General features: G+C 37.6%; 4 protein-coding genes across 8 annotated transcripts; 1 reads left to right on the top strand and 3 right to left on the bottom strand.

The window, feature by feature from the left end:
- Window positions 1-442: 442 nt before the first annotated feature.
- Window positions 443-3,460, bottom strand: LOC147860843 (pentatricopeptide repeat-containing protein At3g53360, mitochondrial-like). Its single transcript, XM_087323859.1, has 2 exons — window positions 3,228-3,460; window positions 443-3,127 (listed from the first exon to the last, which is right to left on the bottom strand). Exons 1-2 carry the CDS (start codon window positions 3,323-3,325, stop codon window positions 1,444-1,446), a joined length of 1,782 nt encoding a protein of 593 aa, XP_087179985.1. The 5' UTR covers window positions 3,326-3,460; the 3' UTR covers window positions 443-1,443.
- Window positions 3,461-5,137: 1,677 nt separating this feature from the next.
- LOC147860842 (putative carbohydrate esterase At4g34215) lies at window positions 5,138-11,035 on the bottom strand. 5 transcript variants are annotated; one of them, XM_087323605.1, is made up of 6 exons: window positions 10,924-11,035; window positions 9,334-9,491; window positions 9,120-9,222; window positions 7,983-8,272; window positions 7,558-7,886; window positions 5,138-5,873 (listed from the first exon to the last, which is right to left on the bottom strand). In XM_087323605.1, the coding sequence occupies exons 2-6, from the start codon at window positions 9,461-9,463 to the stop codon at window positions 5,646-5,648; spliced, it is 1,080 nt and encodes a 359-aa protein (XP_087179731.1). In that variant the 5' UTR covers window positions 9,464-9,491; window positions 10,924-11,035; the 3' UTR covers window positions 5,138-5,645. The 5 variants fall into 5 exon arrangements, with proteins under 5 accessions (XP_087179731.1, XP_087179733.1, XP_087179732.1 ...); XM_087323607.1 differs by lacking the exon at window positions 9,334-9,491; XM_087323606.1 differs by lacking the exon at window positions 10,924-11,035 and having other exon boundaries at window positions 9,395-9,491.
- A 2,913-nt stretch (window positions 11,036-13,948) lies between these two features.
- Window positions 13,949-17,543, top strand: LOC147860841 (DNA repair metallo-beta-lactamase family protein). Its single transcript, XM_087323827.1, has 5 exons — window positions 13,949-14,234; window positions 14,334-14,445; window positions 14,930-15,120; window positions 15,878-16,087; window positions 16,172-17,543. The coding sequence occupies exons 1-5, from the start codon at window positions 13,974-13,976 to the stop codon at window positions 17,135-17,137; spliced, it is 1,740 nt and encodes a 579-aa protein (XP_087179953.1). The 5' UTR covers window positions 13,949-13,973; the 3' UTR covers window positions 17,138-17,543.
- A 1,440-nt stretch (window positions 17,544-18,983) lies between these two features.
- On the bottom strand, window positions 18,984-26,538 carry LOC147860840 (2-isopropylmalate synthase). The gene is made up of 5 exons (XM_087323744.1): window positions 26,338-26,538; window positions 24,000-24,695; window positions 22,568-23,782; window positions 19,653-19,891; window positions 18,984-19,509 (listed from the first exon to the last, which is right to left on the bottom strand). The coding sequence occupies exons 1-5, from the start codon at window positions 26,503-26,505 to the stop codon at window positions 19,176-19,178; spliced, it is 2,652 nt and encodes an 883-aa protein (XP_087179870.1). The 5' UTR covers window positions 26,506-26,538; the 3' UTR covers window positions 18,984-19,175.
- Between the last annotated feature and the right edge of the window lie 729 nt (window positions 26,539-27,267).

The following is a 27,267-nucleotide window of genomic DNA, read 5'->3' as shown; positions in this document are numbered from 1 at the left end:
TGGAACATTGTGGAACTTTCTAGAACATTGAAGGAAACTCATGAAGGGATGACACATGGCATTGCTTGCTCTTGCATGTGTCATTACCTACTCCTATAAATTGAAGCCCCTCACTATTTTCAAGTTATTCCGGTTAAACACCAGTCCCCAACCTTCTAGCCTACATTATCAATCATTCTCTTAATTCTCTAGTTGTAACATTCTCTCTTTATAATAAATATCTCACCATTTTGCTTCAACCAGAAACTCTATCTTTTCTCTTGTTCGTGTGCAAACTACTAGTTATAATATTCTCTCTTTATAATAATAATAAAATCTCCATTCTGCTTCTTCCGAATATCCTTATCCCTTTTCTCTTGTCCACGTGCTGACATCGTTTACCTTTCCTTACGTAACACTTTGCTTGGATAGTGCTAATGTGAACAACTATGTTCTCCAAAAGTATAGGAATTACGTGTTTGACCATTATTTAGCATCTACCACACAATTCTAGGTGCACAACACTAGGTGGAGAGGACTTCAATGTTGTTGATAGCTCCCAATAAGGACAAGGAATGGTGGGGGATTTGGGCATGAAATGGAGCAACTAGAGGAGCTTGGAATAAGATGCGGAAGCAATGCCAGTTTTTGGCCTTGCACCGAACATGGACCAACAAGGTGGGCGTTCCCCCTTCACAGTTGTTGTCTTCGCCCATCTCCATGACCACCTGTAGATCCCTTGTCTTTTAATAAATAACTTTATTTTTTTAACTAGCCACATTAATCCTCATCTTTGTTGTCTTGATTGACAACCCACTTGATTATAATCAGGTTCGTATCCGCTATCATGAAGATTCATGTACACCCTTGGCATAGTATTTGATGCGCTCTTCGGCCCACTTCAACTTGTTTTCCTTCCTAAAACAACACATATAGTGTCATGCGAATACATATGAAAACACACACTCCCAAGAACCGCCTCACCTCCATCTGCAATTTATATACCCCCCTTCATCTCCTTGATTGCATTCACATTTGGTGGGGAGGTCTTGTGACCAAATGCACCACATTAAGTGCCCAACAAGAATCTCCAATGACCTACCAAATCAATGCTTATCTCACAATGTTTAGGTGAAGGTATGCCCAATACTTCAAAAGTCTTTTAAGCTCAATTCAACGGTACTTTGATCCAACACCACTTACAATCGAGAAAGAGAATAACTATTAGCCTCCCCCTCGTATCAATTTGACTGAATCATTTGTTGTTTAGATAGGTTGAATTCAATCAAACTAGTTCCCCAATTGTGTCATCTAACGAGATTTTTTCCATTACCCGAATTATTTCTTCCGCTTCATCGAGTATTTCGTATCCTTTAGATATTGTCTCCAAGTATCAAACCCTATGTTTTCCTCCTCACTCAGGGTATCCATCCATATACACCATTGGAACAAAAACATATGTCCCTATATCTTCTCTAGGGATGACACTCGGTCAGCCGCTCTTTCCCCTCTTTCTAAATCCCCTTGATCCCGACAAGCACTCAGTAATGCCATCCAAGATACATTGGTTGACTCACATGGCATGGTATTTATCATATTCTCGGCCTCATCTAGCCGTCCAACTCTCGCTAGTAAGTCTATCATGCAATTATAGTGATCTACCTCAACCTTGATACCATAATCATGATACATGGAAACTAAATGTTTATACCCTTCATCCAAAAGGCCGGTATGGCTACATGCAAATAGAACACTAACAAATGTGGATTCATTTGGCTTAATTTTTTCCTCTTGCATCTGCCTAAATAATTGGAGAGCCTCTTTACCTTGTCCACTCTGAGCATAGGTCCCTATCATAGCATTCCAGAGAGCTACATTCCGTTGGGAGGTGGTTGTTGCAAATAATGCTCGAGCATCAGTAAGACAGCCACACTTCCCATACATGGTAAGAAGAGCATTTATCACTACATTATCTAATGTTTGCTCACTGTCTATGATACAGAAATGAAGCCATTTTCCTTCCTGGAGGCAAGTGCGCTCTCCACAAGCTGAAATGATACTGATATAAGAGACACTATTCCATTTATTCATGCTTAGAAACAGAATTAGAGCATCTTTGATCGGTTGTCCACATCTCCTATACATGTTAATAAGTGCATTTCCTACAGTCACATCTGATTCAAAACCACAGCTATTTATACACACATGCATTCTTTTTCCGTCCGCTAAAGCCGAATGACCCATACATGACGATAGGACACTAACAAATACAACCTTGTCTTGTTCCATGCCTTCTACTCTCATTTGATCTAAGAGCTTGAGTGTGCAGTTTACCTCACCATGTTGAGCAAAACCTTCCATCATGGTGGTCCATGTCACAACTTCCTTGCTCGGCATTCCATCAAACAACCGTTTGGCATCATGTAGACTATTACAATTAATGTACATACTAAGAAGTGCATTTCCAACCTTTGCACTGAACTCCTTTAATTCTGTATCCATGTTCAATGCATGTATGCGCTTTCCTTGATTTAAGTCATCCAAGCTGGAAAGAATGCTGACAAACATAACACTATCAGGAAGGAATCCTTCCCAGGTCATCCGATCCAGTAAGCATAAAGCTTTGGCCGTATAACCATGGAGAAAATATCCAGAGATTATGGTTGTCCATGAGACAACATTTTGAGCATGCATATCATCAAATGTCTTCTTTGCCTCTTCTATAAATCCATGTTTGATATACATATTGATAATGGCATTTCCCATATCCATACTTGATTCCACTTGACTCTGCACCACTTGATTGTGGATCAATCTACCTTCTTTACTCAAAACATCAATATTCATGGTACAGATCGAGATTAGATTAACGAAGGTATAGTCGTCAGGATTCACCTCATTCTGAACCATTTGTCCAAAGAGATTGAGAGCTTTCTCACTCATTCCATATTGGTCATAGAGAGCAATCATCGAATTCCAAGCAATAAGGTCACGTTCGCGCATGCATCCAAATACTCTCTCTGCATTTCTAAGGTCCCCACATTTTCCATACATGTTGACAAGTGAGGTTCCGAGCACAGAATCAATCGTACTTGAGGAACAAATCACATGTGTGTGAATTCCTTTTCCATCCACTAGTGAGCTGGGCCTAAAACAAGATGATAGTATGCTAACATGAATGAATCTATCTGGGATCATTCCTACACATTGCATTTGATGGTAGAATTGAAAGACTTGATGTGTCTTACCATGTTGAGCATAAGCCTTGATGATGAAGCTCCACGAGTACTGATCTGGTGATGGAATATGTGCGAAAACTGATGATGAATGATCTAAACATCCACATTGGGCATACATTTGGAGAAGAAGGTTGTGGATGAAGGGAGACTGCTCTGTGTAATCCACGCCATATTTAAGTATGTGATGGTGTGCGATCTGGCCATCAAGAATAGATTTATATTTGCTAACGATTCCGAGGAAGGTAATGTAGTCCTCTCTGATTCCTCCTCCTTCTCCACCTCTTCTTCTTCTGCCGGTTTTCCTTCCATTTTCAGCTATGGAAGATACTCTTTCCATTAACTTAACATTACACGATTCTTTCTGGATATGGTTCTTCCTGTGATCCGCTTCTGCATGTCGCCATAGCCTTCCAGCTCCTGCTGAAGACGGAGCACGCCATGGTTTCCCATGGTTCTTCTTCAGAAACAGGGGAGGGTATTGAGTCAGAGATTTGGAAAGCTTGAGGAGGGGTATTCGGGGAATTGTGAAAATATGAGGGGCATTTGGAGAAATTATGGAAACGAAGTTAGGGGGCAGAGATCATGGGTCAGGTCTAGATGGGTCACGGACAATGGATCAGGTGTAGGAATCGGCAACGGTTTGGAGGTTCGGTTCGGTTCGGTTTAGGCTTGAGCTTCCTTAACCGGTTTGAGGTCGGCTTGGGATGACTCAAGCCGAACCGAACCGATTTGGGACAAACCCGTTTCCAAACCAGTTAAGGCTTGATTGGCTTGGCTAAACCGGTTTGGTTCAAGTTTGGAAACTCCCAAACCGGTTAAGGCTTAACCGGTTTGGTTTTGGACAAGGCCAAACCGGTTAAGCCAAAACTGAACTGTTGCCAATTCCTAATGATTCAAGTGTAGATGGGCCACACATTTGTGAATCGGTCAAAAACTTACGCATTGGCCTATGAGTTCGCCAAAAAACTTGAGTCCAAGGAATTAATACTAGCTCGCTTGCTAGTAGAAACATTTCGCAAACAAATGAGTTCAAGAGAAATAAGGTAGAAACATTTCACTGAAAGACTAGGTCAACACGAACAAGATGTATGTGTGCCTTAACCACAATCATGAAGAAAGGGAATATAACGGTTAGAGTCATCTCAAGATGCACACCACGTCTATTGATCGACATAGTTCTACCTCCACATCAATGTCATGAGCCAAAGGATTCGGATCATCGTAAAACTTATTGGTAGCGAATTGGACAAGAGTGGTTGTCAATCACTCTTGAGCCTCTCGTTCAGCAACCCTAACCGCACAAACTCTTACTCACATTTCCTCATGTAACTTAATTAAGAGATTAATTAAGCCCTAAGATGAGCTTAAAAAGCACACGTACACACATTTAAGTACAAGACAAACAATATATGTGTTTGTGTCTCAATTAATATAAGAGTTCCCAACACACATACACTACAACAGAAATAAGTGTTATCAATAAGTGTGCATCACTAAATGTGTCATTGTGCACAACTAAATGTAGAGTTTTTCGGATACTTCCACAACATGCTTAGAAACATGAAATGTTTGTGTGCCAACTATGTCAATTTGCATGCATCCATAGAATTAATTATGTAAATATTCGAGAAAACATTCACACTCGTCTTTGTTATTCTTTACCTTAGGATTATATACTAAAACTCAACAAATTATCAATTACGGTTCCTGATTTATTTTTTCTAATGGCTTCTTGATGCTTTTGATCTCCATAGACTTTAGCAACAAATTTGTTTACAATATTATGCTATGGCTTACCGTCTTTTTATATGCAATGTTAAGATTTCATATGCTTAAAAGTTTCTTTAAATGTTATTAGCCTAGCTAACAATAGCAACTATATATGTTGCTTAAGCATCCCCATGTCACAATTCCATACAAAACAAATTATGTTCATATCAATTTTCGCATTTTATTATGTCTTTTACACATGCATTGATTTTGATTATTTCTCTCCAATTGACCAATAAAATGATTAAGCATACTAATTAAACCACATATATGTGTAGACAATGAAATTGGATCTAATATTGAAAAATCACATAGATGTGTTAAATTGGATCTAATGTACTTCTCAATTATTCCCTACTGAGCTGTAGGACAAACCCAAACCTTCTGACATAGGTGAGTAGAGATAAATAGCTTTGGATCTAATGTAATTCTCACGATTCACAGTACCCCTGCCTTTTCATCTAAACTCAGAATTATTTATAAGCTTGAGATGACAATACTAATTGATACAATTGAATGCAATTGCAACCTTGTGTTTCCGGTTTAGCGTTTAGGGTTTAGGGTTTAGGATTTCCAAATGCAAAGTGGGTGTGGCAGGCACACGATTAAAAGGATAGGCCTTATTCGGAAGTGTGTATTGTTTTGAAATACAGAAGGTTAAGATTGCTCACAACTAGTAGCGATTCGCTGCATATATATGTCGGCCAGCATTTTGCCTAGTTGCACTTGTGAATTCATGTTCAGATGAAGGTTGTCTTCCAAGAGTGAAAGGCCATGGGCATCCACATAGTACACACCACTGAGCTTTGCTTCCACTTCCCTTTGTGCACGGCGTACTTCCTCCAAAAACTCGGGGAATGGGTGTTTTTCTGCCGTAATTCCTACCTGCACCCCAAATGCATCACCCCACATGACACAACACAAGCATGGATTAATCAGTGGCCACCATAAATCAATCAATAAAAAGAGAAGGTTTTTATGTAGTGATGTCATTGGATCAGCTTCACATAGACAACATTCAAATGTTACTTGTATAGGCAAATAAAACAGAATCTAGTTCTGAATATAATATTCATTCTCACAGGATAGTAGAAATGGGAAGAGAGAGAGAGAGAGAGAGAGAGAAAGAGAGTCTACAAAAGCTGAGGAGACTTGTCACCACAGGTTTTTATCTTGCCCAGTGGCACGAAACATATGGTCTCTACAGCCCAGAGTGTCGCATTCTATTGTCAAGGGAATCATTAGTTCTTGGGAAACTGAAACTAGTAGACTCTTTGCCAACACATGTGATGGTTGTCTTCCACTTTGTGGTTTGGGGCGGTTGGCATTATTGGCCTATTCAGAATGCATTCATCTTTTGATTCCCATTGTCCTATAGGTCTCCTTCACTCTTCACTGGCAGTTCACCACCATTGCCTATGCAGGTCATATTGCCAAGGATGATTTGGCTCCTTGGCATGTTAGCCATATCTTTGATCTCTTTGTTTGACATGAAGTTGTTTTGTGACTTTTTGCATAACATAGGAATTAATACAATTACCCATTATGAGAGAGAAAAGCTCAGATGGTAAAGTTACCAGTCAGACTAGAAGGTTAAGCCTTCAACCCCAATATTTCATAGAGGCATATATTAATTAATGCAAGTGGTGAGTTTTGAACCCTGGTGCAAGTCTTAGTAAAAATATGGCTTACTAGGGTTACAACCTCAATAGAGAGAGAAAGAGAGAGAGAGAGAGAGAGAGAGAGAAGAAAGAACAACATATTAATATCCACTAAATGCCAAAATCAGCCTTCCATCACATTGTATAGTGGGCCAAAGCCTTAGTTAAAGAGGCACTGGTATTTCCCTAATATTTCATAAAAAAACAGCACAGTGACAAACAAAGAGTTCTTCAGATTCCCCTCCCTGATGACACAATGGCAAATTCTTTCTTCCAGAGGCTTGCATGCCTTTTTTTACCTACCTCAATATTTAACTGATGTAAAGAGATTCACAGCTGCCTTGTCACACTGCAGCACACGCATGCATATATGTTCATATAAAAGGGCACGATGATGAATCCATCCCCCCATGTGTGTAAAAAGTGTGCCTTTATAGTGGGCCATCTTCTCACCAAGAGATGTTGTGGGGCTGATCCATGTTCTTCCAATTTGATAATATCAGTTCAGATTACGCCTCTTCTCCACTTCTGTTATAGAGAGAAACAAAGATGGCCAACGCGGTATTGTGCATTATATCTGTCTCTTGAAAGGTATATTAGCAGGGCAATTTTCATCTTTAGTCTTCTAGATATTTGTCATTTGTCACCAAAATAAGTGTTTGGCATAGTTATACAGCATATCCAGCCCCTGGTATGGCATTTGAACTGATGCATTATTTCCGATGTTCAGGCAATCTTGTGAGTTTGTATCTATATCATTGCTTTTCCAGAAAAGAAAAGAAGAGAGAGGTGGAATACAGAGTTTCTCATATTGATTATATAATCTGGATTATGGCCTAAAAATGGTGCCATAAGAATTTAAGGAGTTCGTGAGAGATCTGAAAGAGAGAAACACAAGTTAAAAGTACCTGGATGACAGGAAGATCATCAATCTGAAGATCTGATCGTACGTTGGTAATGAGAGCCTCCAATCTTCGTGGAAACTCCTTCACATTTGCAGAGGATAGGGTGTCACTCTCTCCTTGATACCACAACAATGCTTTAATAGTACCTGATTCTCTTATTGCAGCTTTTGCGCGCTCAATCATTTGCTCATAAAGCTTACTTCCTTTTTCCCACTCTTTAATTTGTGTCCCCCCAACAGCACATGGCACCAAGCCCATCGTCATGGAATTATCTGATGCTGCAAGCACTGAAGCTGCAAAAACTAGGCCTGGTCCTATCCCACAAACTTTACCTGTCTTGTATTAAATTAAACTTCACATCAAAGCTGATCCATCCGACATGAACAAAATTAAACGCAAACAATGTTTTTATTTAGTACAAATTATACCTCTATCGATATCCTGATGCAAAGGCTCACAAACCTTCACCCATTCCAACTTGGCATTTAAACGTAGAACTGCATCTTCATCTGCAACATGACATGCTGGGGGGATGACATGGTCCCATTCCTTGTAGATGCTCCCATCTTTGTGATGCTTTGTATGGACACCACCTCTCCCTGACATGTTGCTTTGTCCAGATAAGATGATCACATCAGTGACAGTCCTAGTGTTCTTTGTAACCTCTTCATGCTTGTGGCCATGATCAGCCATCATGGATAATAGCTTATATGTGTGCCTATGCAAAACAATACACCTTGAGTAAGACAAGAATAGTGATATCTCCATGACCATTCAGTGGATTTTTAGCTTAATACCATGATGAGCATCCTAACAATTTTTTCATAGAAACAAATACAATAACAATGTCCTATAACACTACGAGAAACCAGCATTCCTCCCACTCCCCCCCCCCCCCCCCCCCTTCAAAGCCAAATTTTCTGGTGAACATTTGAGTAACAAAGCCCTAGAAATCATTAACAGGCTATTGATAGGCTGTATATAGATTTGACAGGCTATGGTCTGGACCACTTCATATGATTGTGTGTCTATATCTATATACATTCTTTTCATCCTCTCTTGACATCAATGATGCTCCCCTACAGCATAGCAATGGTAGTAGACTATGCCTGCATCTTTTTTTTACCATATTAAAATCCTGCAGCTTTAACCATAGGGCGTTCTAGGGTTATTGTCATGAATTTTAACAACATATATCACAGCTTTGATATCTTTATATTTGTATTAAAACTATATTCTGACTTTGATGAACGTTTAATTTTAATGTGGTCTATATGTACATATGAATAACTCATTAATGTATTTTAATGTGTTGGTTTAATAGTCATGATTCTAAATCTTTAAGATTGGTGAACAAACAAGAACTGATCATGTTTATGGTTCCAACATGTCATTCCAGTATCCAGCCAAGCATTTGTAGAAATCATTCTATGTAATATAGCGAAGAGACAGCCATTATTTTGTTACAATGTATAGTTCTAGATTCCTCTTTCATCTCTCGTAGATTGTGTAAAAACTGGCAGGATGCAATATGATCTAAAATTGTCAAAGCGGTACATTCATACCTTGGTTTTCTTCCCTCATTTTGCTTTCTCTCATGAAGGTGATACAAAAGGAGAGAACGAAATAAAACCAATATGCAAATCAAAATTGATGCGATAGCAATACCTGGGGAAAAAAACTCAATAATCAATCTGAGAAGAAAGTGAAGATAGTGGAGAGAGCAGAGCAGAGAAAAGAGGAAACTAAAGGTAGCGATGAGGGAAAAAGAAATCAGACATGAAGTTTGTGCACCAAAGCACCATAGTATAGGAATGTTGATGTAAAACCCTTGTGCAACCTGTGTAATTGTTGTTGGTGCACTATCTGGTAAGTCGTACATATACAAGAAAATTGAATTTGGTCGCATGTTTCTCACAAGTACTATAATCTATGACCTGCAAATATGCCCAAGGGTGTGAATGAAAATACTACTGGAGACATTCAATGCTACAAAATGTCATGATGCAGTTATGATGACATTAATCAAGAACTCAGCTGCTAAAAAGGAACGAAGATAAAACCAGCGCAATGGAAAAAATAGCAAAAAACAACTCCTGATAACAAACAACTGGAATAATTAATGAAATTAGGTTGTTATAGTTGTATTGGAATACATAAGTGCATGAATTTCCAATCAAAACTCCTGATGCTAAATGTATGGACTTTCATAGTGGAAGTTGTTTTGCTGACGCAATGCAGATTGTTCAAGATGGGAGAACTTCCAATTGTCTTTACAACACAAATACTTGAGGAGAAGAGTTATGTCCACATGAATCGCTGCAATGTGTTTGGACATGTATAAGACTTTTGTTGCATGGAAAAAAACGCTACGCATAGTATAGAAGAGTTCACTATATTGAAACATGTTTTAAGTGGCCCAACATGGCCTGTGAGACTGAACAACAGATTACATCGTAAAACATTGTCTCGTCTTTGAGAATATCAAAGCAAAATAAATATAACTTCTAAACACTTAACATTCTGAACATAGATGGACTGAATTTCCTTCCTTCAAAATATCTCCGACATGGGCAAATCCAAGATGAATGGCTATGGTTCAGATGCACATGGCCTAAATGCATGAGAAATTGTTAATGCACAATCTATTGTAACCCCTTTTGAAAGTATGATTGAAACCCTACTTTGAGTAGCTTTTGAGTGACTTGTAGCATGAGAAGGAACAATGAAACTAAAGAGAGTTGTGATGGTTCTTTGTTGATGAGGTTTTCTGGTTGTCTTATTATCCTTCAACAACTTATCTCAATGTCTCTTGATTTCTAGCAAAAACAGTCCCAGGAATTGTTGGTCTTCCTATCCAGTCACCTAGTAGAGCAGGCAAAGCCTGCTTAAATAGGCAGTGGTATCGACTCCTTATTTCATAAAAAATAATACATAAAACACAAAAGTTGAAAACCTTGATCGACAATTCGCGAAAATCTGTTCAAGTGAGTAATGATAAAAAAAACTTCATAGGTTTTGAGTCTTCTGATTACACAAAAAAAAATTGGGGTTTCGTTTTGTTTTTGTTTTTCGAATCACTGGAGCTATAAAACATGGCTAAACCTGAAGAATTAGGGCCATGGTTGAATTGAACCTGCACTGTACTCTGTTTTCCGAACACAATCATGTGATCTTTTGTATTAAATAAGAACTAAAACAGGATTCAGATAACTGTATTCTGTTTTCCCAACACAATCATGTGGTCTTTTGATTTAAGAATGAACTAAAAACAGGGTTCAGATGACCAGGGGGAAAAAAAATTTGACAAGAAACAAGCAAACAAAACTACCATAACAGAAAACAAGGATATGGATTTTCTCCTCTCACCTGGTATTAAATCACCCACATTGCTTAGATCCACTCAAAAAAGATGAGCCAAAATAACACTTACAATCTAAGCATTATATGAAACAGGGGAGTAGTTGACTCTGTTCTCTGACAGTACACGAATCTGTCTTAATTCACACATCTAAAAATCAGACCATGAGACACCATCCAACCCAACATTCTCGATCCTTACTAGGACATCGAGCCACAACCGATCCTTACTAGTAATCGGGGTAACGGCTCGGCTCAAGCCTAAACTGAACCATTCAACCATTTTTAAATGGTTTGGTGGTTCGGTTCAGTTTAGGCTTGAGCTTCCTTTACCGGTTTGAGCTTGGTTTTGGGATGGCTCAAGCCAAACCGGTTACCAAGCCGGTCAAGGCATAATCGGCTTGGCTAAACCGGTTTGGTTCAGGTTTGGAAACTCCCAACCTAGTTTAGGCTTAACCAATTTGGTTTGGACAGTCGATTCCTAATCATTACAACCAAACACATGTTTAGAAACTTGATTCGTGTTTTGGCCAATTGGCCTAGTAAAAAAAGATTGTTTGCTTTATAATGCAAATATATGTCCATCAATTCGTGCATCTTTTACATGTAGCTATACATTGGCTCAAACATAGATTGACCCATGCGTTTGTAATATTTGAGAATATAAAATGGCTCCAAGAATATTCTAAAACCATTCGTATTGGAGAATAAAAAGTAATCAATTCTCACCAAGTTTCGGCAAAAAATCTGGAAACAACAACATGCGAGGCAAATTACCACGTTCCAATGGTTATTAATACATAAGTCACTACTGGTGGGAGCATGGCGACGTGGGAACCTTAGGTCTCCTAATTGTGTAGAGTGTCCAAATGCAGTAGAATCAATACGACACGCTCTGTGGGACTACCCGGCGTCCCATCGAATATGGCGGGGGGTTGGCCGCTTATTGCAATTATGTCGGGTGCAAGGCTCAATCAAATGGGGAAATATATGTTGGCTATCATGGCAGACCCCAATTGCCAGATACGAGCATCAAGAGGAGGGAATGACTTTGGTGATAAAAGCACAAGAGGTTTTTTTCTCCACCATTAGCAATGTCCACTCAACTCCTCTTAATGACAAATCTCAAGTTGTGTTGGAATTGATCAGCCCAATAACTCTTTGGATTCTATGGAAACAACGGTGTAGACGGATCTTCTCCAACCAAACCACGCATCTAACAATGTTACTGCAAGAGATATGGAGTGAAATTGTAGCCACTCTAAAGAGCCAATATGATGGCCTCAAGGGCAGCTCCGATGGAGTTGAAAGACAACGAATAGCCTTCATCCAACAATGGTCGTTCTCTCCCTTTCTTGAGTCAGTGGGCATCCACATAAGATGGAACTATCGCGTCCCTACAAGGATTTGTACATAATCATCTCATTTGTAAAATTTTATAACTAATGGGAGTTTTTTTTGGAAAAAAGAAAAAAAGAAAAAAAAGAAAAAAGTAATCAATTCACTAAAAAAAAAGGAAAAATCACTCATTAATAGAAATATGAAAGGTCTTCAAGATCACACTAACATAAGAAAAGTTTTAATTAAAGAGATTATGAACCATTATAGTCTAATTCCTAAATTCTAACTTCTAAGTAACGCTTCTAAATTTAAGAGTCTATGCACTATCATATTCATCATCCATATCTTCAAGCTCATCACAGATATCCTTATGAGCTTCATTTTCATCAATAACTTGGTTTTGCATTCTCAAAAGGCTCTCAAACAACACTCATATGTACAAAAGAGGTATTGTATACGTATGGCCTAAGGGATGAATTCCCATGTTAACTTAACCCCACTTTAAATCCACGGAAGATCAATGTGGTTTTCTCGTGTGTGATTCAACCTACTTCCAATGGCATTGGTTAGCTAGCTCCAAATTGAGATGTTGTGTGCAAATTGAGATTTAATATTGTATAGTGTGCAACGTTGTGGAGAGAACATTGTTAGATGATTAAAACATAATGTGAAAGCATTGCATTAACATGTCATATATGTACAAAGAATACTCGAGGCATTAACAAATCGGTTCATGAAAATGATTGCTCATACATTCATTAGGATTTCTTACTGAATTTCAAAGATCAAGGATCGACACAACAATAGCGTGGCCTCAAAGGGCATCACTATCAAGATTAAAACCATGTCATGAGAGAAGCATTTCGCAGGCATATTTATACATACTATGTGAAAATACTTCATGTGAGAAGATGCCAAACATCCCAATGTGTTGTCAAAATGGTAACCCCTTGAACCCCCCAAAAAAGAACAAGCATTGGTAGGGGGTTATGGTAACATAAATCGGAGTGAAAAAATCAAACGTAGTTGTGGTTAGGTGATTTGGTTGAAAGTTAGGACCAAAGTGGGCAGAGGTGTGAAAACAAAATGAAAATAGATTCTCACAACACATAGACACTACCATATTTATAGCAATAGGCAATGGTTTGGTTTGAACCGAACTGAACCGTGAAACCTTGACTGAATGTATTAACGGTTTAAACGGTTCGGCTCGAACCTTTAACATGTCTGGTTTCAACTGTTTGAAATGACGGTTCAAACAGTTTGTCAGTTTAGGATTGACCCTCGATAATTTTGTTAAATATATATTTTTGAACATTGTAAGCCTAATTCTGATCTTTTAAGAAAAATCTTTAAAATTTGAAAAATTAAAAAATTTGAATGTTTGACCTAAACTTGAAAACCAAAACCAAAAGCAAACCGTGAAACCGCGGTTTTAATGGTTTAACATGGTTTTAAATGTTTGAAAGTCTCTAAAACCGTTTAGTTTGAGCTTGAATTTTTTGTAATGGTTCGGTTCGGTTTAAGTTTCACATTTTTTTTAACGGTTTGAGTTTGACATTCTCGAACTGAACCGAACCGAACCGAACCCTTGCAGTATATATATGATATATGTTCATTCATTCAAAACAGAGCATATACATTTCCATTCATTCAAAACAGAGCATTTTCTTCTCCTTCTTCATCTTCTTCTTCTTCTTCTTCTGGTAGCATTGGCTATGGCAGAGCAGCAGCAGCAGCAGGAGGAGGAGGAGGAGGAAAAGGAGAAGGATGAAGAAGAAGAAGAAGAAGAGCGTGCTTCTCATGCTTATCCATTCTGCGTGGACAATTGGGTCACTCATTCCTCATCCTCTTCTTCTCGCAAACACTTCTTCCTCACACACGCACACCTCGATCACACTCGCGGGATCTCTTCTTCGTTCGCCCCCATTTATTGCTCACCGCTCACAGCCGCCCTCGTCCTCCTCAGATTCCCTCAGGCAAGAAGAACTTCACTCAAAAACTCCCATTGATCATCAGCATCATCATTGCCACATCTAATGACATGTCTTAATCTTTGATGTTTTAACCTCTTGTAGCTTCACAAATCATCATTCGTGGAGATGAACATAGAGGAACCTTTGCTCATCAGAGATTCTGATGGCCACTCATCATTCACTGTCACTGCGTATGATGCCAACCATTGCCCTGGTATTTCTCATCACTGCTCCCTAAAATTTAATCTGTTGACTATGGTTTTCAATCTAAAATTCTTTCACTTATTTGCTATTGTTGGAAAAAATACAAGCTCAAAAACTAATTCCTATCGTTAACTTAGGTTAGTCTATTGCCAGTTTTTTTTCTTTCACTTTGCCACATGAATCTTCATATGTTGTGATACAAAGTAGGCTCATGCACCAGAGAAAATTTCCAAAATGACTATGGAGCAAGGGCAAGAATAGCCAACTTTGCGGAAATTCCCATCTATTTTTCGCTATACAAATTAGGCTGATGCAGCTGAAAGAAAACTTCCCTAATAGCTATGGAGTAAGATGGAAAAAAACACATATTTGAGCGTTACTTTTTTTGAGAATTAGGGGCAACAAACCCTAGTCCCAAATCACATGATGTTGTAGCATGTCCTTTTTGTCTTGTTTAAATGTAGAGAATATCTTGTTTTTGCATGCATCAACAGGTGCTGTTATGTTCTTGTTTGAGGGGAATTTTGGGACAGTGTTGCACACCGGGGATTGCCGGATTACACCCAATTGTTACGCAAAGCTTCCATGGCGTCTCTTTGGAGGCCTTGTTGACTGCTTATTCTTGGACTGCACTTTTGGCAAAGAGGGCGTGAGAATGCCTCAAAGGGAAGATGCAATCAAGCAGGTCAGATTTTCTTGTTCAAAATGTTAATTGTTCACATTGTTGTACTTCATGTTCATTTTACTGCTGGCAATCAAACATGGTTAGAATCTATTATCTATTTCCTGGATGCAATAGTGGTATCTGGATAACAACAGACTGTGAAAATGTGTTTTTGTATTCATAAGTAGGGGTATTCTGGTCATCGTTATAAAAGTAAAGGTAATCTAGTAAATATCCAAAACTTCAGGGGATATTTTGGTATTTTGCCCCACTTAATTTCCTACGTAGAAGACGTTATTGTCAGGGGCTATTTTGGTATTTTGTACTTATTATCAGGTTTGGTATTTCTCATCCAACCATTCTGTAGGGAGAAGACCTTTCGTAGAAAAGACAAGTTAGAATTGGGTTTTCTTTTGTTTAAATTTACAATATGGATCAGTCTACTTATGGATGAAATCCAACTAAGAATTAACCTTAAATTATGAAATTCAATTTCACTGGTGTTTTATCAACAAATCCCCAGAAGAACACCTTATTACATGCTAGCACATCAACTAGATTTTTTATCATCAATCACATAGAAGTACTCATAAAGATGCATCATCTGATGAAAATTTGCTTTCATCGAGATATACTAATGTGAAAATGGCTTGTGAGACCAAGTTCCATCTTACAGAATAAACCAAATAAACATAAATAAACATAAACATAAACTTGGTGTTTTATAGTTTAAGAAATTTCTGTCTCTTGAGCTGATTGGCTGCTTAAAAATCTGCAGGTGAAGCAGTGCATATGGAATCATCCTAAGGCTCCTATTGTGTACTTGGCTTGTGATCTTTTGGGGCAGGAACTCCTTTTGAATGAGCTTTCCTGTACCTTTGGGGTTAAGATTTATGTTGACAAGATCGCACTTCCAGATTTCTATGGCTCTTTGAACATAGTAGCACCAGATTTAGTCACAGATGATCCAACATCTACCCGGCTACATGTATGTTTTGCTTACTTATACAAGCTTATCGTCTATTTGTTTTATTGATGTGCAATTGATCTTTAACCAAGTTCCATTTGCTAGGTTTGTGAAGGCTTTCCAAAGCTCTATGAGAAAGCAAAGCAGAAATTTGCTGCAGCTTATGCGAAGGGTGAAGCTGAGCCTCTGTTTGTGAGGCCGTCTGCTCAATGGTACACTTATGGAGAGAGACTTGAAGGTGTGGGTTGTGGATTGCTTCTTTTGGAGAAGAAACAGCTTTATGAGAGGAAAGGGGGTGTATGTATTAGTAGGCGTCGCGTCAAGAGTGCACCAATGGAGGTGGAGAGAGATGTATTTGGCATATGGCATGCTTGCTATTCTATGCATTCTTCACAAGATGAATTGGAAGACTTTGTCTTAAAGTTGAAGCCAAGGCGTGTCATCTCCACAACACCAAATTGCAGAGCCACAGAACTGGGCTTTGTTGTGAAATCACTGAAAATTTACACTGAAAATGCAATAAATAAGAAATTCATCTCCATGCCTATCCCTGTGAAGAAGAAATCAGTTGTAGTAGAGAATATGAAGGATGAAACGATGATTGAAAAAAGCAAGGAACCTCTTTTGCTGGCATCATCTGAGTCTTCAGCTGATTGCGTCCCCTTGTTTGGGATGGCTGTAGTAGGGCTACTTCCATCACCACCTTTGTCCTTCACGTCTGAAGAAGATCATTCTTCATGTAACATTGATGACACTGCACAGAGTCTTATATCTCCACCACAAGGCTCAAGTGATGTACCCCACGAATATTTAACGTCACCTCATCCAATGGAGAAGCAAGTGTCTGTTCTCCATGATGAAAAGCAATCTTCCCTGGAAAGGAATCCAATTCCAAGTAATATGCAGGGGGCAACATCCTCCTCCTACCTCCTGGAGATCCCCATTTCTTCTAGTTCAATCGGGCTGAATGAAACTTCCAGGAAAATGTATAGATCATTAAATATGGGCATACCCCGTCCACTTCCATCACTTCTCGAGCTGGATCGGGAAATCAAAAGATCCAGATTCTAAACACGTCTTATAAAAACGCGGAAAAGTGCATGCTGTTGCATAACACTTGAAAGTAAAGAAGAAACATATGAAGTGTTCATCATCCACATTATATACAGTTGTCAAACTACTGAGGCTACCAATGCTAAGCAGAAACAAAACTATATGAGTTTCCTGTTTAGTAAGAGTTGTTCATTAATCGCATCCATTCATCCCTGGTCATACACTATTGTGCTGATACTCTTCTATTCTTTTGGAGACCTGTGCTTGTTATAGGCTTAATTTTCTGGTCCACAGTGCTTTGTTGCATGTTTTACATTAATTGATCATTGCAGCAATATACTCTTCCTGAACTTCATCCTTGTACAATTGTAAGAGTAAAAATCTACTTCTTTTACTTCATAACTTTTTGCCCAAAATTGTTAAATCATGTGCTCGAATTTGTCATAGACACAAACAGGGGAGTCTGTTGCTCCAGAGTATGTTGGGGCAATTTTGCTACGTATACCAAGATGAAAATAGTTCAATTATAGATTCCTTCCAGTTTTGTTCATTATAGGGTTTATTAGAATTATCAAACTGGCTTCCATGTGGTGCAATGGATTTTGAAACAGAGATCCAAAACTAGGCTAATGAGCTCAAGTAGAAGCATGGACTAGACATGATTATGTTGGATACCTGGAAAATGTATTATTGCAGCTTAAACACATTTTTACACCCATGAGCATAGCAAATGAAACTTCCCATTGAGAAAGTCCCTTGCATATCTCTCACATTAGTGAAAATGTAGTGGTATAATTTGATTATGGTGTAATATGTAAAACCCTTTCGATTAATGTTATGTTGGGAAAGGAATCAATTTATTCAGGGATCATTTATTCATTTGAAATGGAGAGATTAACTTATGTCTCAAGAGATATGAGGATGACAAAAAAAGAAAAGGACTCCATTTCCAAATGTGCATCTCAATGAGTTATATCGTATGGCCTATGCCCTAGAATGGTGTTTTCTCTCTCTATTCATGCTCTATTAATTCGGGAAATAGAATGAGCTGTTTAAGGGTTGGTGCTCATGAGAATGGTGACAAATTTATGGAGAAAAACCACGATGCAATTAGATTTGCTTCATAAAAACGGGATTTCTTTTAAAAATTAAGGTGTTGTAAAGGTGGATTGATTGGATGTTACTAGAGAGCATGTGTTGGGATTAAATCAACAATGAAAGAATGTATATATACCTAGAATGAGCCCAACCGTAGTCTCATTCACATTGTAAACTACAAAATGACATGTTTGTTGAGTTTCTCTCACTACTTTCCTATCAACTGGCAGAGCCTTCATTTATCAGAATGGCTCTATCCTATTTTCAAGTCTTCATATTCATGCATTTACAGTAGAATTTGTTCTAACCATACACATCCGTGTCATTACCACTTCCACAATTTTATGAACCACCTATCAAAGCAACCATTTCAATCATTTGTTGCATAAGGCTGCATGTACGGCAAAAACTGCCCTCGTTCCTTTTTTACCCTTACCCAAAACACTTCGATGCTTGTTTCTAACTTTCTAATCCCAATGTAAGCTTAAGTCATAAATAGAAATCACCAAAATATATCAAGTCCGGTTAGCTTTTTTCCTGGTTAGCTTGCTTACAATGATTTATTAGTTCATTAATACACGTGAACTCTCCTTTAGCTTTTCAGATATTTATAATATATTAAATATTTTGCCTGGCTATACATGTACAATATTGTATAGTATATTTTACATATTGGGATCTGCTTTATCTAATTCTCTTTTGTCTAGATGGCAAAATTAGCTGTCACAAGTAGTCTTAACTCATTCATAGAAGTATAACAAGCACACATGTGTAATATAAGTATACATTGATAATTGCACAAATCCAGTATATATATGATACAAGGAATACCATTCATACACATCACGATATTCAGAATACTTGATCATGTCAATTTATTTTTTTGCTCTAAAATGTAGTGACAAACAAATGAAGGATCACATTTTCCACAAGATTCCCTCCTGTGGGATTATAAGATCTAAAATGTAACATGTTGACCTTTTGAAGTAAGAAGAGAAACCAATTCTTTCCTTGCTTTTAACCTTTGCCAATAAGTCTTTTGAAGCTTTTTCTTCCTTTTTCTAATATGTGATTTCATCCACATTGAATAATCCCTGCCTGATTTGCACACAATGAAATCATTTAGGTCATCAAAACACTCTCCATCTAGTTTACCTTCTCGTGCTAACATTTCCTCAATATAAGGATTGGCACCATTTGAAATGATTTCATTCTGCAGACTGGACTTGCGTTCTCTTGTGATTCCTGATTCTTGGCCAAGAAGCCTAGCTGAAACATTTGCCTCGTCCTGCCTACATGACAAAAATAAAATTTTTACAACCAAAAAACTTGCTTGACAAAGATTATCCCCTTTACAAAAACACCAATATCAACCTTATATCAGATTTAAAACCATATTTTAATCCTAGTAGTCAGTAAAATCGATATAGCTTACCTTCTTGACTCCGTTCTTGATATTATGTATTGACGTCTACGTTGATATCGCCTGGTCATTATCAATGTTGAAGACATTAACTCCCCACTTTGATAAATTTGATCGCTAAAAGGCTTGTCCATTTTCACCGAAGTATTGTTCTCCAGATTTTTATCAATGGTCATGTCCGAAAATTCACCAATACTTTGCCGGTCTTTATCCAATATCTCCCCACTCATATGTTCCATAGAATGTAAATTCTGCAAGATGTTTACCTCTCGGTCTCTCTCTCAATAATCAATCAGCACTGCTCAACCCATACATATTAGATACGCATTTCACGCTTGTAAACCATCTCAAAATCATTCCACCACAGGCATTAAGATCAGTTATTGTTGTTTCAGTATGGACAGAACCAATTCACCAATATTTGTTCATGATTTGTCTCATAAGCCAATTACGAAACCAGTCATATGCAAATTAACCTCTCTCTCTCTCTCTCTCTCTCTCAAATCATAGATGGAATGAATGTGTTACCCGCCAGCTAGAGGCAGGAAAGAGAGCATATCATGCATTAGAGAATATACTCCATCACGGAGAAATTTATTGTTGGGTCCTCAAGAAATATCTTTTCGACACTTTGGTGACATTGTTGCTTCTCTATGGGATGGAAGAGGTGGCATACCTAAGTCACTAGGAAAGAGTTTGAAAATGTCCAAAAGCATTTCCTTACACTACACAGTTGAAGATGTCCACAGGCTGCATGTACTCGACTTCCTCGTGGATATGCAGCCCTTGGTGCTCTTGAAAGAAAATGTGTACATATACAGTTCCAAGAACCAGGAACTAAATTGTAGCTATTTCATACACTTGTCACGCTGACTTTTCTCTATGGAGAAGAAACCTTGGAATGAGTCTTAACAGGGCAAGTAACTGGAGAGATCAAGAGATATCTTTAATCTCAATGATTGAATCACTGAGGCATTATTCCTATCAATGACCAGCATCCAACAACTTTGGGATCATTATTCCTAAATGAAGGTACGTAAGGTTGGCAGTTACATGATCAAAACAACTTGCAGAACACAAATAATCATTGTTGGTATGCTGAAATGCAACAATAGCTTGAGTTGAACGGCATAAGCATAAATGCACTACCCTTATTACATAACCAAAACAGAAAAGAATAGACTAATCTGAATTGATATTATCAACTTTAATAAGGGAAGAACACGGATCAGCCCCACACCTCTTGGTAGGAAAATGACCCAATATAGGCACGCTTTTTTAAATTGGAGGATAGATCTATAATCAAGCCCTTTTATATGGACATACATCTATCCTATGCACTGTGAAGCGTGATAGAGCAGCTGCATACCTCTTCAAATCAGTTAGAGATTGAGGTTGGCAGATATGCATGCAACCACACAAGCTCATCAACAAAGCTAAATCATAACTTTCGTTTAGCCCCATCATTCCTACTCATGCTACAAGTCAAAAAAGGGCTAAACAAGTAGGTTTTGGGCTCCCAACCAGGACATTGCAAAGCATTCACAATAGATCAGGCAATAGCAATTTGTTGTGCACATAGGTTCTAGCCTTGTTGATCACGATCATACCACCCTCGTCATCAACAGATAGAGGCCATTCATTATCTACCATCTTTGGTGCTTCCTGCGTGTCGGAGATCTCTTCATTCTGGATCACCCTATGCTAGAGATTTTTTATGACAAAATTTTTTAATCTTACTTGAGAATCTTACATGAATCAATAACGAGATTCATTAGTTACGTTTTGTTTTATTTACTTTTTTACATTTATTTTGGTTTTGTTCTCAAAGACAAGCGACAACAGTTTAAGATGTAATCTCTGGTTTGGTCGTATAGGCCATTTTGGGCTCTTAAAGACGTTAATATATACCTTTCTTTCTTGTGTACAATATAGAGATAACAAAGGTGCCAAAACCAGTCACATGAACATAACCTATAATACGACAAAGAAGCCAGAATTCTTCTCTGTTCACTAAAGAATGAAGGGAAAAACTCTCAAATACCATGGTTTTATTTGTTTCCTGATTTCCTGAAATTCCCATATGTTTTTATATTTTCCTATGTGCCCATAGTCAACCTGGTCAACCCCAAAAAGAGAAAAGCGGATGAATTGAAAATAAAATTGCTCACAAGTAATTAGCCACATAATTACTCAAATAGCATATAACTGCTCTTTCGGGAGTTGGCAAGGGTATTTCGAGAATAAAGAAAATTTAAGCGGCATATGAAGAACTAAAGAAACACTCTGGTATTTTGAAGTTTTTCCCAAGAATAAAAAGATGATATAAACAAGTAATTAATTCTCTTTTTATTTTGATTCCAGAATTTTCCGGTCCTTCATCCCTACGCTGCAGTTATAGATCATGGATATGAAGGCTAATAATTAGGGTTATCATTAATGAAGGCTACTTGACTCTGGATGACTGTGGTTGTATGGGACATAGTTATCCAAACGGCTGGTGTTTCATATGGGCCTGAAATGACTTGGAAAAGGCAGTGATATCTAAATGCCAAACTGTGACTATCATATTGAGACAGACTTCTTGGTTCATACATTGAATTCTTTAACTGAGATCTAAGATTTGAGCTTCAAAGTAAAGCAGAGTTACGAAATTGATCAATCTCCTGTAAGAATGTACTGTCGTCCTTGCATACAATAAAAAAGATCATCATACATTGGAGTCCTTAACCTGATATCTTTTGTTGGAAAAGAATGGGGCCCATGTAAGATATTCAAGTACGTTTAAAATTTGGAGGAAATATAATATTATTTTTTCTATCACAAACTTATTGAACACTATTACAAACTTCAATTTTGTTCTTGAGTTTGCTGCTCACAAATCCACAGTAAAATAAGCATGTGATTCAAGAAAAAGACTAATTTACCTGATGCGGAATAGTATCGTCTGGTGGATGTTCTTTGTTTCTCCTTTGATCAACAAAAACAGTAAGCGTTACCAAAGACTTTAAGACGTCTGAATATGCTTGACATAAAGCCTTCGGAGCATTTTGCTTTAAACTCCAATGCAACTTGTCCAGAAAAAATGTGAATACATTTTTCATCACTTCATCAGCTCGAGAGAATAGTTTTTGCATGTGCAAATCTAATTTCAAGTTTTTCCATGTTTCCTCTACATTATTTGAGATACAAATCTTGAAGGCAACTTTTGCATAGTCAATATATGTTTCTGCATCAACAGAAGTGCTGGCTCCTTGAGTATTTCTTTCAGGTGTTTCTGTTTGTTTTGATCGTAGGTCCTCTTTATTAGCTTCTGCCACTAAATAAAGCACAGACGAGCTTATTAATCGCAGCACAGAAACCAAGGCAGTTCGATTTGACTCAACACAACTAGATTGTGTATGAGAAGAACAATCCAAAATGTGGAATATCTGATTTTGCCCTTCAAAGTTATTATAGGCTGGACCTTGCCTTGTATTATAGCAAGCTGACTGAACATGCAAGGATCTTTCTAGCTCTATATCCTCATAAGTGCTAACATCAGATACATAACAAAAATCAATAATTGGTTGTTCAGCTTCTGATTGACTTTCTTCATCAAATAGTATCTTGAGTACTGAACCAACACTAATGTCTCCAGCATACAGGGCTTGGAATCTATCACAAACAGAGCTAAACTTGTTGTAAACAATGGGTAAAGAGCAAATTCTAAAGTAAATATTCACTGCTGTTTCTAGTGCTGATCCAGCTAAACCCAAAATGATTCCACGAGGCAGTTCAGGTATTAAACATGAACTGTTACTAAATGTCCTTATAAGAATATTGATGATATGTGAGAAAAATACTTCAGGAACACACATCCTGTCAACTACAACAAGGTCCAGAAGCATAACGGCTGCAGGTAAACTGATCCCTAACCCAAGACAACCTGAGTGTGTGGCATAAAAGTTCCCTTGAAGGATTTCAATATAATTAGACTGAGACACAGAGAGAATAAAGTGAGCTGCAGCTGCTTCCATAGTCATCTGTGCATATTTTGTGCACGAGAATCCATCAGGTGACAGTTCTACTTCTGCGTCAGGATTACTAGCCAAAAGTACATCAGCTAACCCTGGTTCAACAAGTAGTTCATCCATAAAAACCTGAAAGCATATTGCATAAAATCCTTAAACATAGAAGAATTCCTTACTGCATATTATTCTCAGAATTTGACTTTCCCCTCACTTAAATATAACTCAAATTACTTCATTCTAACTTATGTTTGTGCGTGTGTGTGTGTGTATATATATATATGTAGATACAAGATCAATTGTACCTTAAGATCATAGACACCAAAAAGAGAGATGACGAAATGCTGACCTCAAGAAGTGCACAAGCAATCTGTGTTCTATCAGTTTGTCTCATTGCATTGTGTATGCAGCATGACATGGCATTTTTTCCCAAGCAATTAAGAGAAAAAACTTCGGTGTTCTTATGGTTGAAAAAGTGCCCTTCAAGATCTTTCATTGTAGCTTCAACTAAACTAGCATATGATAGTGGAGAATCCGATGAACCACAGCTATTAGCAGAAAAATCATGAAAATGAACTTCATTTCTACAATAGTTCACATCTCTAAAACCCCGAGAGATAAGTGTGCCAAGACTGGTAGGGCAGTATAGTTGTTTGAAAACTGAAGTCAGAATCTCTGCAGCAACAAGACTCAAACTTGTATTGAATTCAAGAAGAGGTAGAGTTCGGATGCAGCAACGTAAGACTTCTACAAGTAGCATTAAATGTACACCATCACACAAACTATCAGTAATATCAGAACATATTTTGTAACCCTGTTCCAGTTTAAAACTCTTTTGTCTAAACAACCAATCAGTATAGCTTGCCAGGTCCGAAAATAATACTCTGTAAAGGACTTCAATATCTTTCACAGGCACAAGAATCTCTTCACTTCTGAAGACAAAAGAAATTGTGAAAGCATCTGGACAACTGAAGGATGTCTCAAATGTTGGAGACAGGTAAAGAAGAAACAAGGAAAGCCGATGCAAAGCCTCTGTCTTGAAGACCTGAAATGAGAAGATGCTCTCTCTCTCTCTCTCACTCTCTCTCTCGCTTGAGACTCTCAAGATCAAACAAGACACAACATTTTAAGATGTAATCTCTTGTTTGGTCTTATTGGCCATTTTGGCCTCTAAAAGACATTAATATATCTTTCTTTCTTTCTCCCTCACAATATATTTTAGAGTCCATTCCGTTGTCTGGCATCCAAACCATTGCTTCCATATGAGTTCGTTCACACTCACTTCGATGTTAGATGGGATTTTGGGACACAAGTGATGAGACTAGTCAACTATCCATATTTTTTCCTCAACAAGTTCTGGAGTCTGAGTAGCACACTTTGATACAATGCTCTACCTTCGATCATATTCAACTATGCTTTCCACGCATGTTCAACCAAACCCTATCCTCGCACGAATTTTTCTCATAGTCACAGTCTGCACTCTCAATTGCAACATTCAATAGTAAAGTGCTTGAACATCGACAGTCCCTAGTCACTTTCACATGTATTCCGTGAAAATGTTATATTTTTTGTACCATAGCTCGAATTTTATCTCTGAAAATGATAATAAAATCTATCTATCACTGAGGCATTATTCTGATCACTGACCAGTATCCAATGATCCCTCCATCCTGAAGTTTGCCAGAAACCAATGTGCCTTGAGAACTATCGAATATTTCAAGCAATTGCACTACCCAAATATGACTGATAACATCCAATTACATGTAGCAAGTCCTCAAGTGGCTCCAACATCCAGTGTGTCTATGATATGCACTAGACATCATGTTCTACGGATATTGGTAAACAATACAATTGATATCTCATTTAAGTTATGAGATAGTAAATCCTGAAGGGGTTAGCTTTGGGTGCACATTTTCTATAAAAGCCGAAGCCATGGAATTTTAAATCTGGGTAATACCATACACAGTGATTCATAAAAAACCAAAATCCTTGGATACTCTCTTAACAATACCATACAAAGTGATGAACGATAAAAAACCAACATCCTTTGATAGATAGCACATCCAATCTGTAGACTCTCAACTACCCAATCAAAATCCTCTCAAGAAAGAATAATACCGAATCTTTTCTTTGCGAAGATTTTCACCTATTAACATGACTGTGTAACTACAAAATGGTATTTCGTCTGGTCGAAAATCTTTTTTTCATCAAGACATCAAGAGAGAATTTTTCTTAGACTAGATATAACCATCTTAACTGCTTCTATAGCAGTTCATGCCTTCAGTTGTTTTAATCCTTTTTCTGAGGTGAAAACAAACTTCAGACAGAGTAAAGAAAAGGAATGCAACTTTTTTGAATTATGAGGAATCCTTAGAAGTAAAAAATAAACCCAAACAGTGTATAAAAAGGGAATTCGAATTTCTTGAATTAAGAATAATCTTCTTCGAAACGACACATGGAAAGGAAATTTTCGAATGTCTTGAATTAAGTGTGATCTTCTTCGAGACAACAGGAAAACATGAGAGGACAAATATTAGGAGAATTTCTTGAATTAAGAATAATCTTCTTCGAAACGACACATGGAAAGGAAAATTTCGAATTTCTTGAATTAAGTGTAATCTTCTTCGAAACGACAGGAAAACATGAAAGGATAAATGTTAGGGGGGGGGGGAAGAAATTCCACTGACCAGATCAGAGGAGGTGATGGCGGATATGAAGCTAGAGAGGTTCTGATCCTGGGCTTCATGACAGGTCCGTTGATCACATGAGGTGCGGGTACCTGCGAGGAGGTTATGGATGGCGACAGATGATCTCCACCTCTGCTTCTGCTGCTGCTGCTGCTGCGAGGAAGCCATGGCATGGCGTCTGCGTTCTTCTTCTTCTTCTTCTTCAGCCTTCCTTCTTCTGTCTCGGTTTCTTGGCGGGAAATCGCTAATTACTTATTAGCACTCGCTAATTAGTAATTAGCCCAGCATTAACCCCTTAATCACTCTCCTAATAGTGTCGTTAAACGACGGGCTTTAGACTCTGTCCAACACGGAAAATAAAATAAAATACATTCTGATTTATTTCTTGCGAAAAAAGGAAATCCTGGAAATTTAATAAATAAAATAGATAATAAAATCTGAATAAAATGGCTGCGATTTTTTTTCGTTTTCTTTTTTTTTTAAAAGGAATTTTTAAATAAAAAGGAAATATGTAAGTGGGGATAAAAACAGCAAATAAATGGGAATTTAATTAAATATTAAATCAGTAAAAAGAGCTCACGAAAATGGTGTTATTTTTTTCATTTCTTTATTAAAAAGCATTAAAAAAACAGCAAAATATGAGGGATAAAAAAAGCAAATAAATGTGAATTTAATTAATAGTAAATAACTAAATAAAAAGCTCAATAAAATGGTTATGTTTTTTCTTCTTTTTAAAAATTATTTTAAATAAAAGCAAAATTAAAGGGATAAAAAAATTAAAGGAAAAAGTAAGAAAAAAATCCCTTGGTTCACAAATAAATAAAAAATAAGGGCAAGAAGAGGCAAGAAAAAAAGCAAAAAACCCAAGCATTTATAGATATATACATATATATATATAATAGTGAAAGAGACTTGTATGTAGTGTTCACA

Source organism: Azolla caroliniana, unplaced genomic scaffold, assembly GCF_043228905.1.
Source record: "Azolla caroliniana isolate FFs.n. ecotype wild unplaced genomic scaffold, voAzoCaro1.0.p SCAF_8, whole genome shotgun sequence".
Classification (NCBI taxonomy): Eukaryota; Viridiplantae; Streptophyta; class Polypodiopsida; order Salviniales; family Salviniaceae; genus Azolla; species Azolla caroliniana.
This window is presented reverse-complemented; position numbering and strand designations above follow the sequence as displayed.

What these genes read in the sequence shown, in the direction of transcription:
- LOC147860843 (XM_087323859.1), bottom strand. Translation starts at nt 3,325, where the DNA reads ATGTGGATGTTTAGATCATTCATCATCAGTTTTCGCACATATTCCATC. An exon ending in CAAGGCTTATGCTCAACATG is followed by an intron (nt 3,128 to 3,227) that starts GTAAGACACATC and finishes ATCTTGTTTTAG; the next exon opens with GCCCAGCTCACTAGTGGATG.
- LOC147860842 (XM_087323605.1), bottom strand. Translation starts at nt 9,463, where the DNA reads ATGCGACCAAATTCAATTTTCTTGTATATGTACGACTTACCAGATAGT. An exon ending in CTTTGGTGCACAAACTTCAT is followed by an intron (nt 9,223 to 9,333) that starts GTCTGATTTCTT and finishes TTTTTTCCCCAG; the next exon opens with GTATTGCTATCGCATCAATT. An exon ending in ATGATCTTCCTGTCATCCAG is followed by an intron (nt 5,874 to 7,557) that starts GTACTTTTAACT and finishes TTTGGGGTGCAG; the next exon opens with GTAGGAATTACGGCAGAAAA.
- LOC147860841 (XM_087323827.1), top strand. Translation starts at nt 13,974, where the DNA reads ATGGCAGAGCAGCAGCAGCAGCAGGAGGAGGAGGAGGAGGAAAAGGAG. An exon ending in GGGAAGATGCAATCAAGCAG is followed by an intron (nt 15,121 to 15,877) that starts GTCAGATTTTCT and finishes AAAAATCTGCAG; the next exon opens with GTGAAGCAGTGCATATGGAA. An exon ending in CAACATCTACCCGGCTACAT is followed by an intron (nt 16,088 to 16,171) that starts GTATGTTTTGCT and finishes TCCATTTGCTAG; the next exon opens with GTTTGTGAAGGCTTTCCAAA.
- LOC147860840 (XM_087323744.1), bottom strand. Translation starts at nt 26,505, where the DNA reads ATGGCTTCCTCGCAGCAGCAGCAGCAGCAGAAGCAGAGGTGGAGATCA. An exon ending in CCATCACCTCCTCTGATCTG is followed by an intron (nt 24,696 to 26,337) that starts GTCAGTGGAATT and finishes TTCTCATTTCAG; the next exon opens with GTCTTCAAGACAGAGGCTTT. An exon ending in ACGATACTATTCCGCATCAG is followed by an intron (nt 19,892 to 22,567) that starts GTAAATTAGTCT and finishes AACATCTTGCAG; the next exon opens with AATTTACATTCTATGGAACA.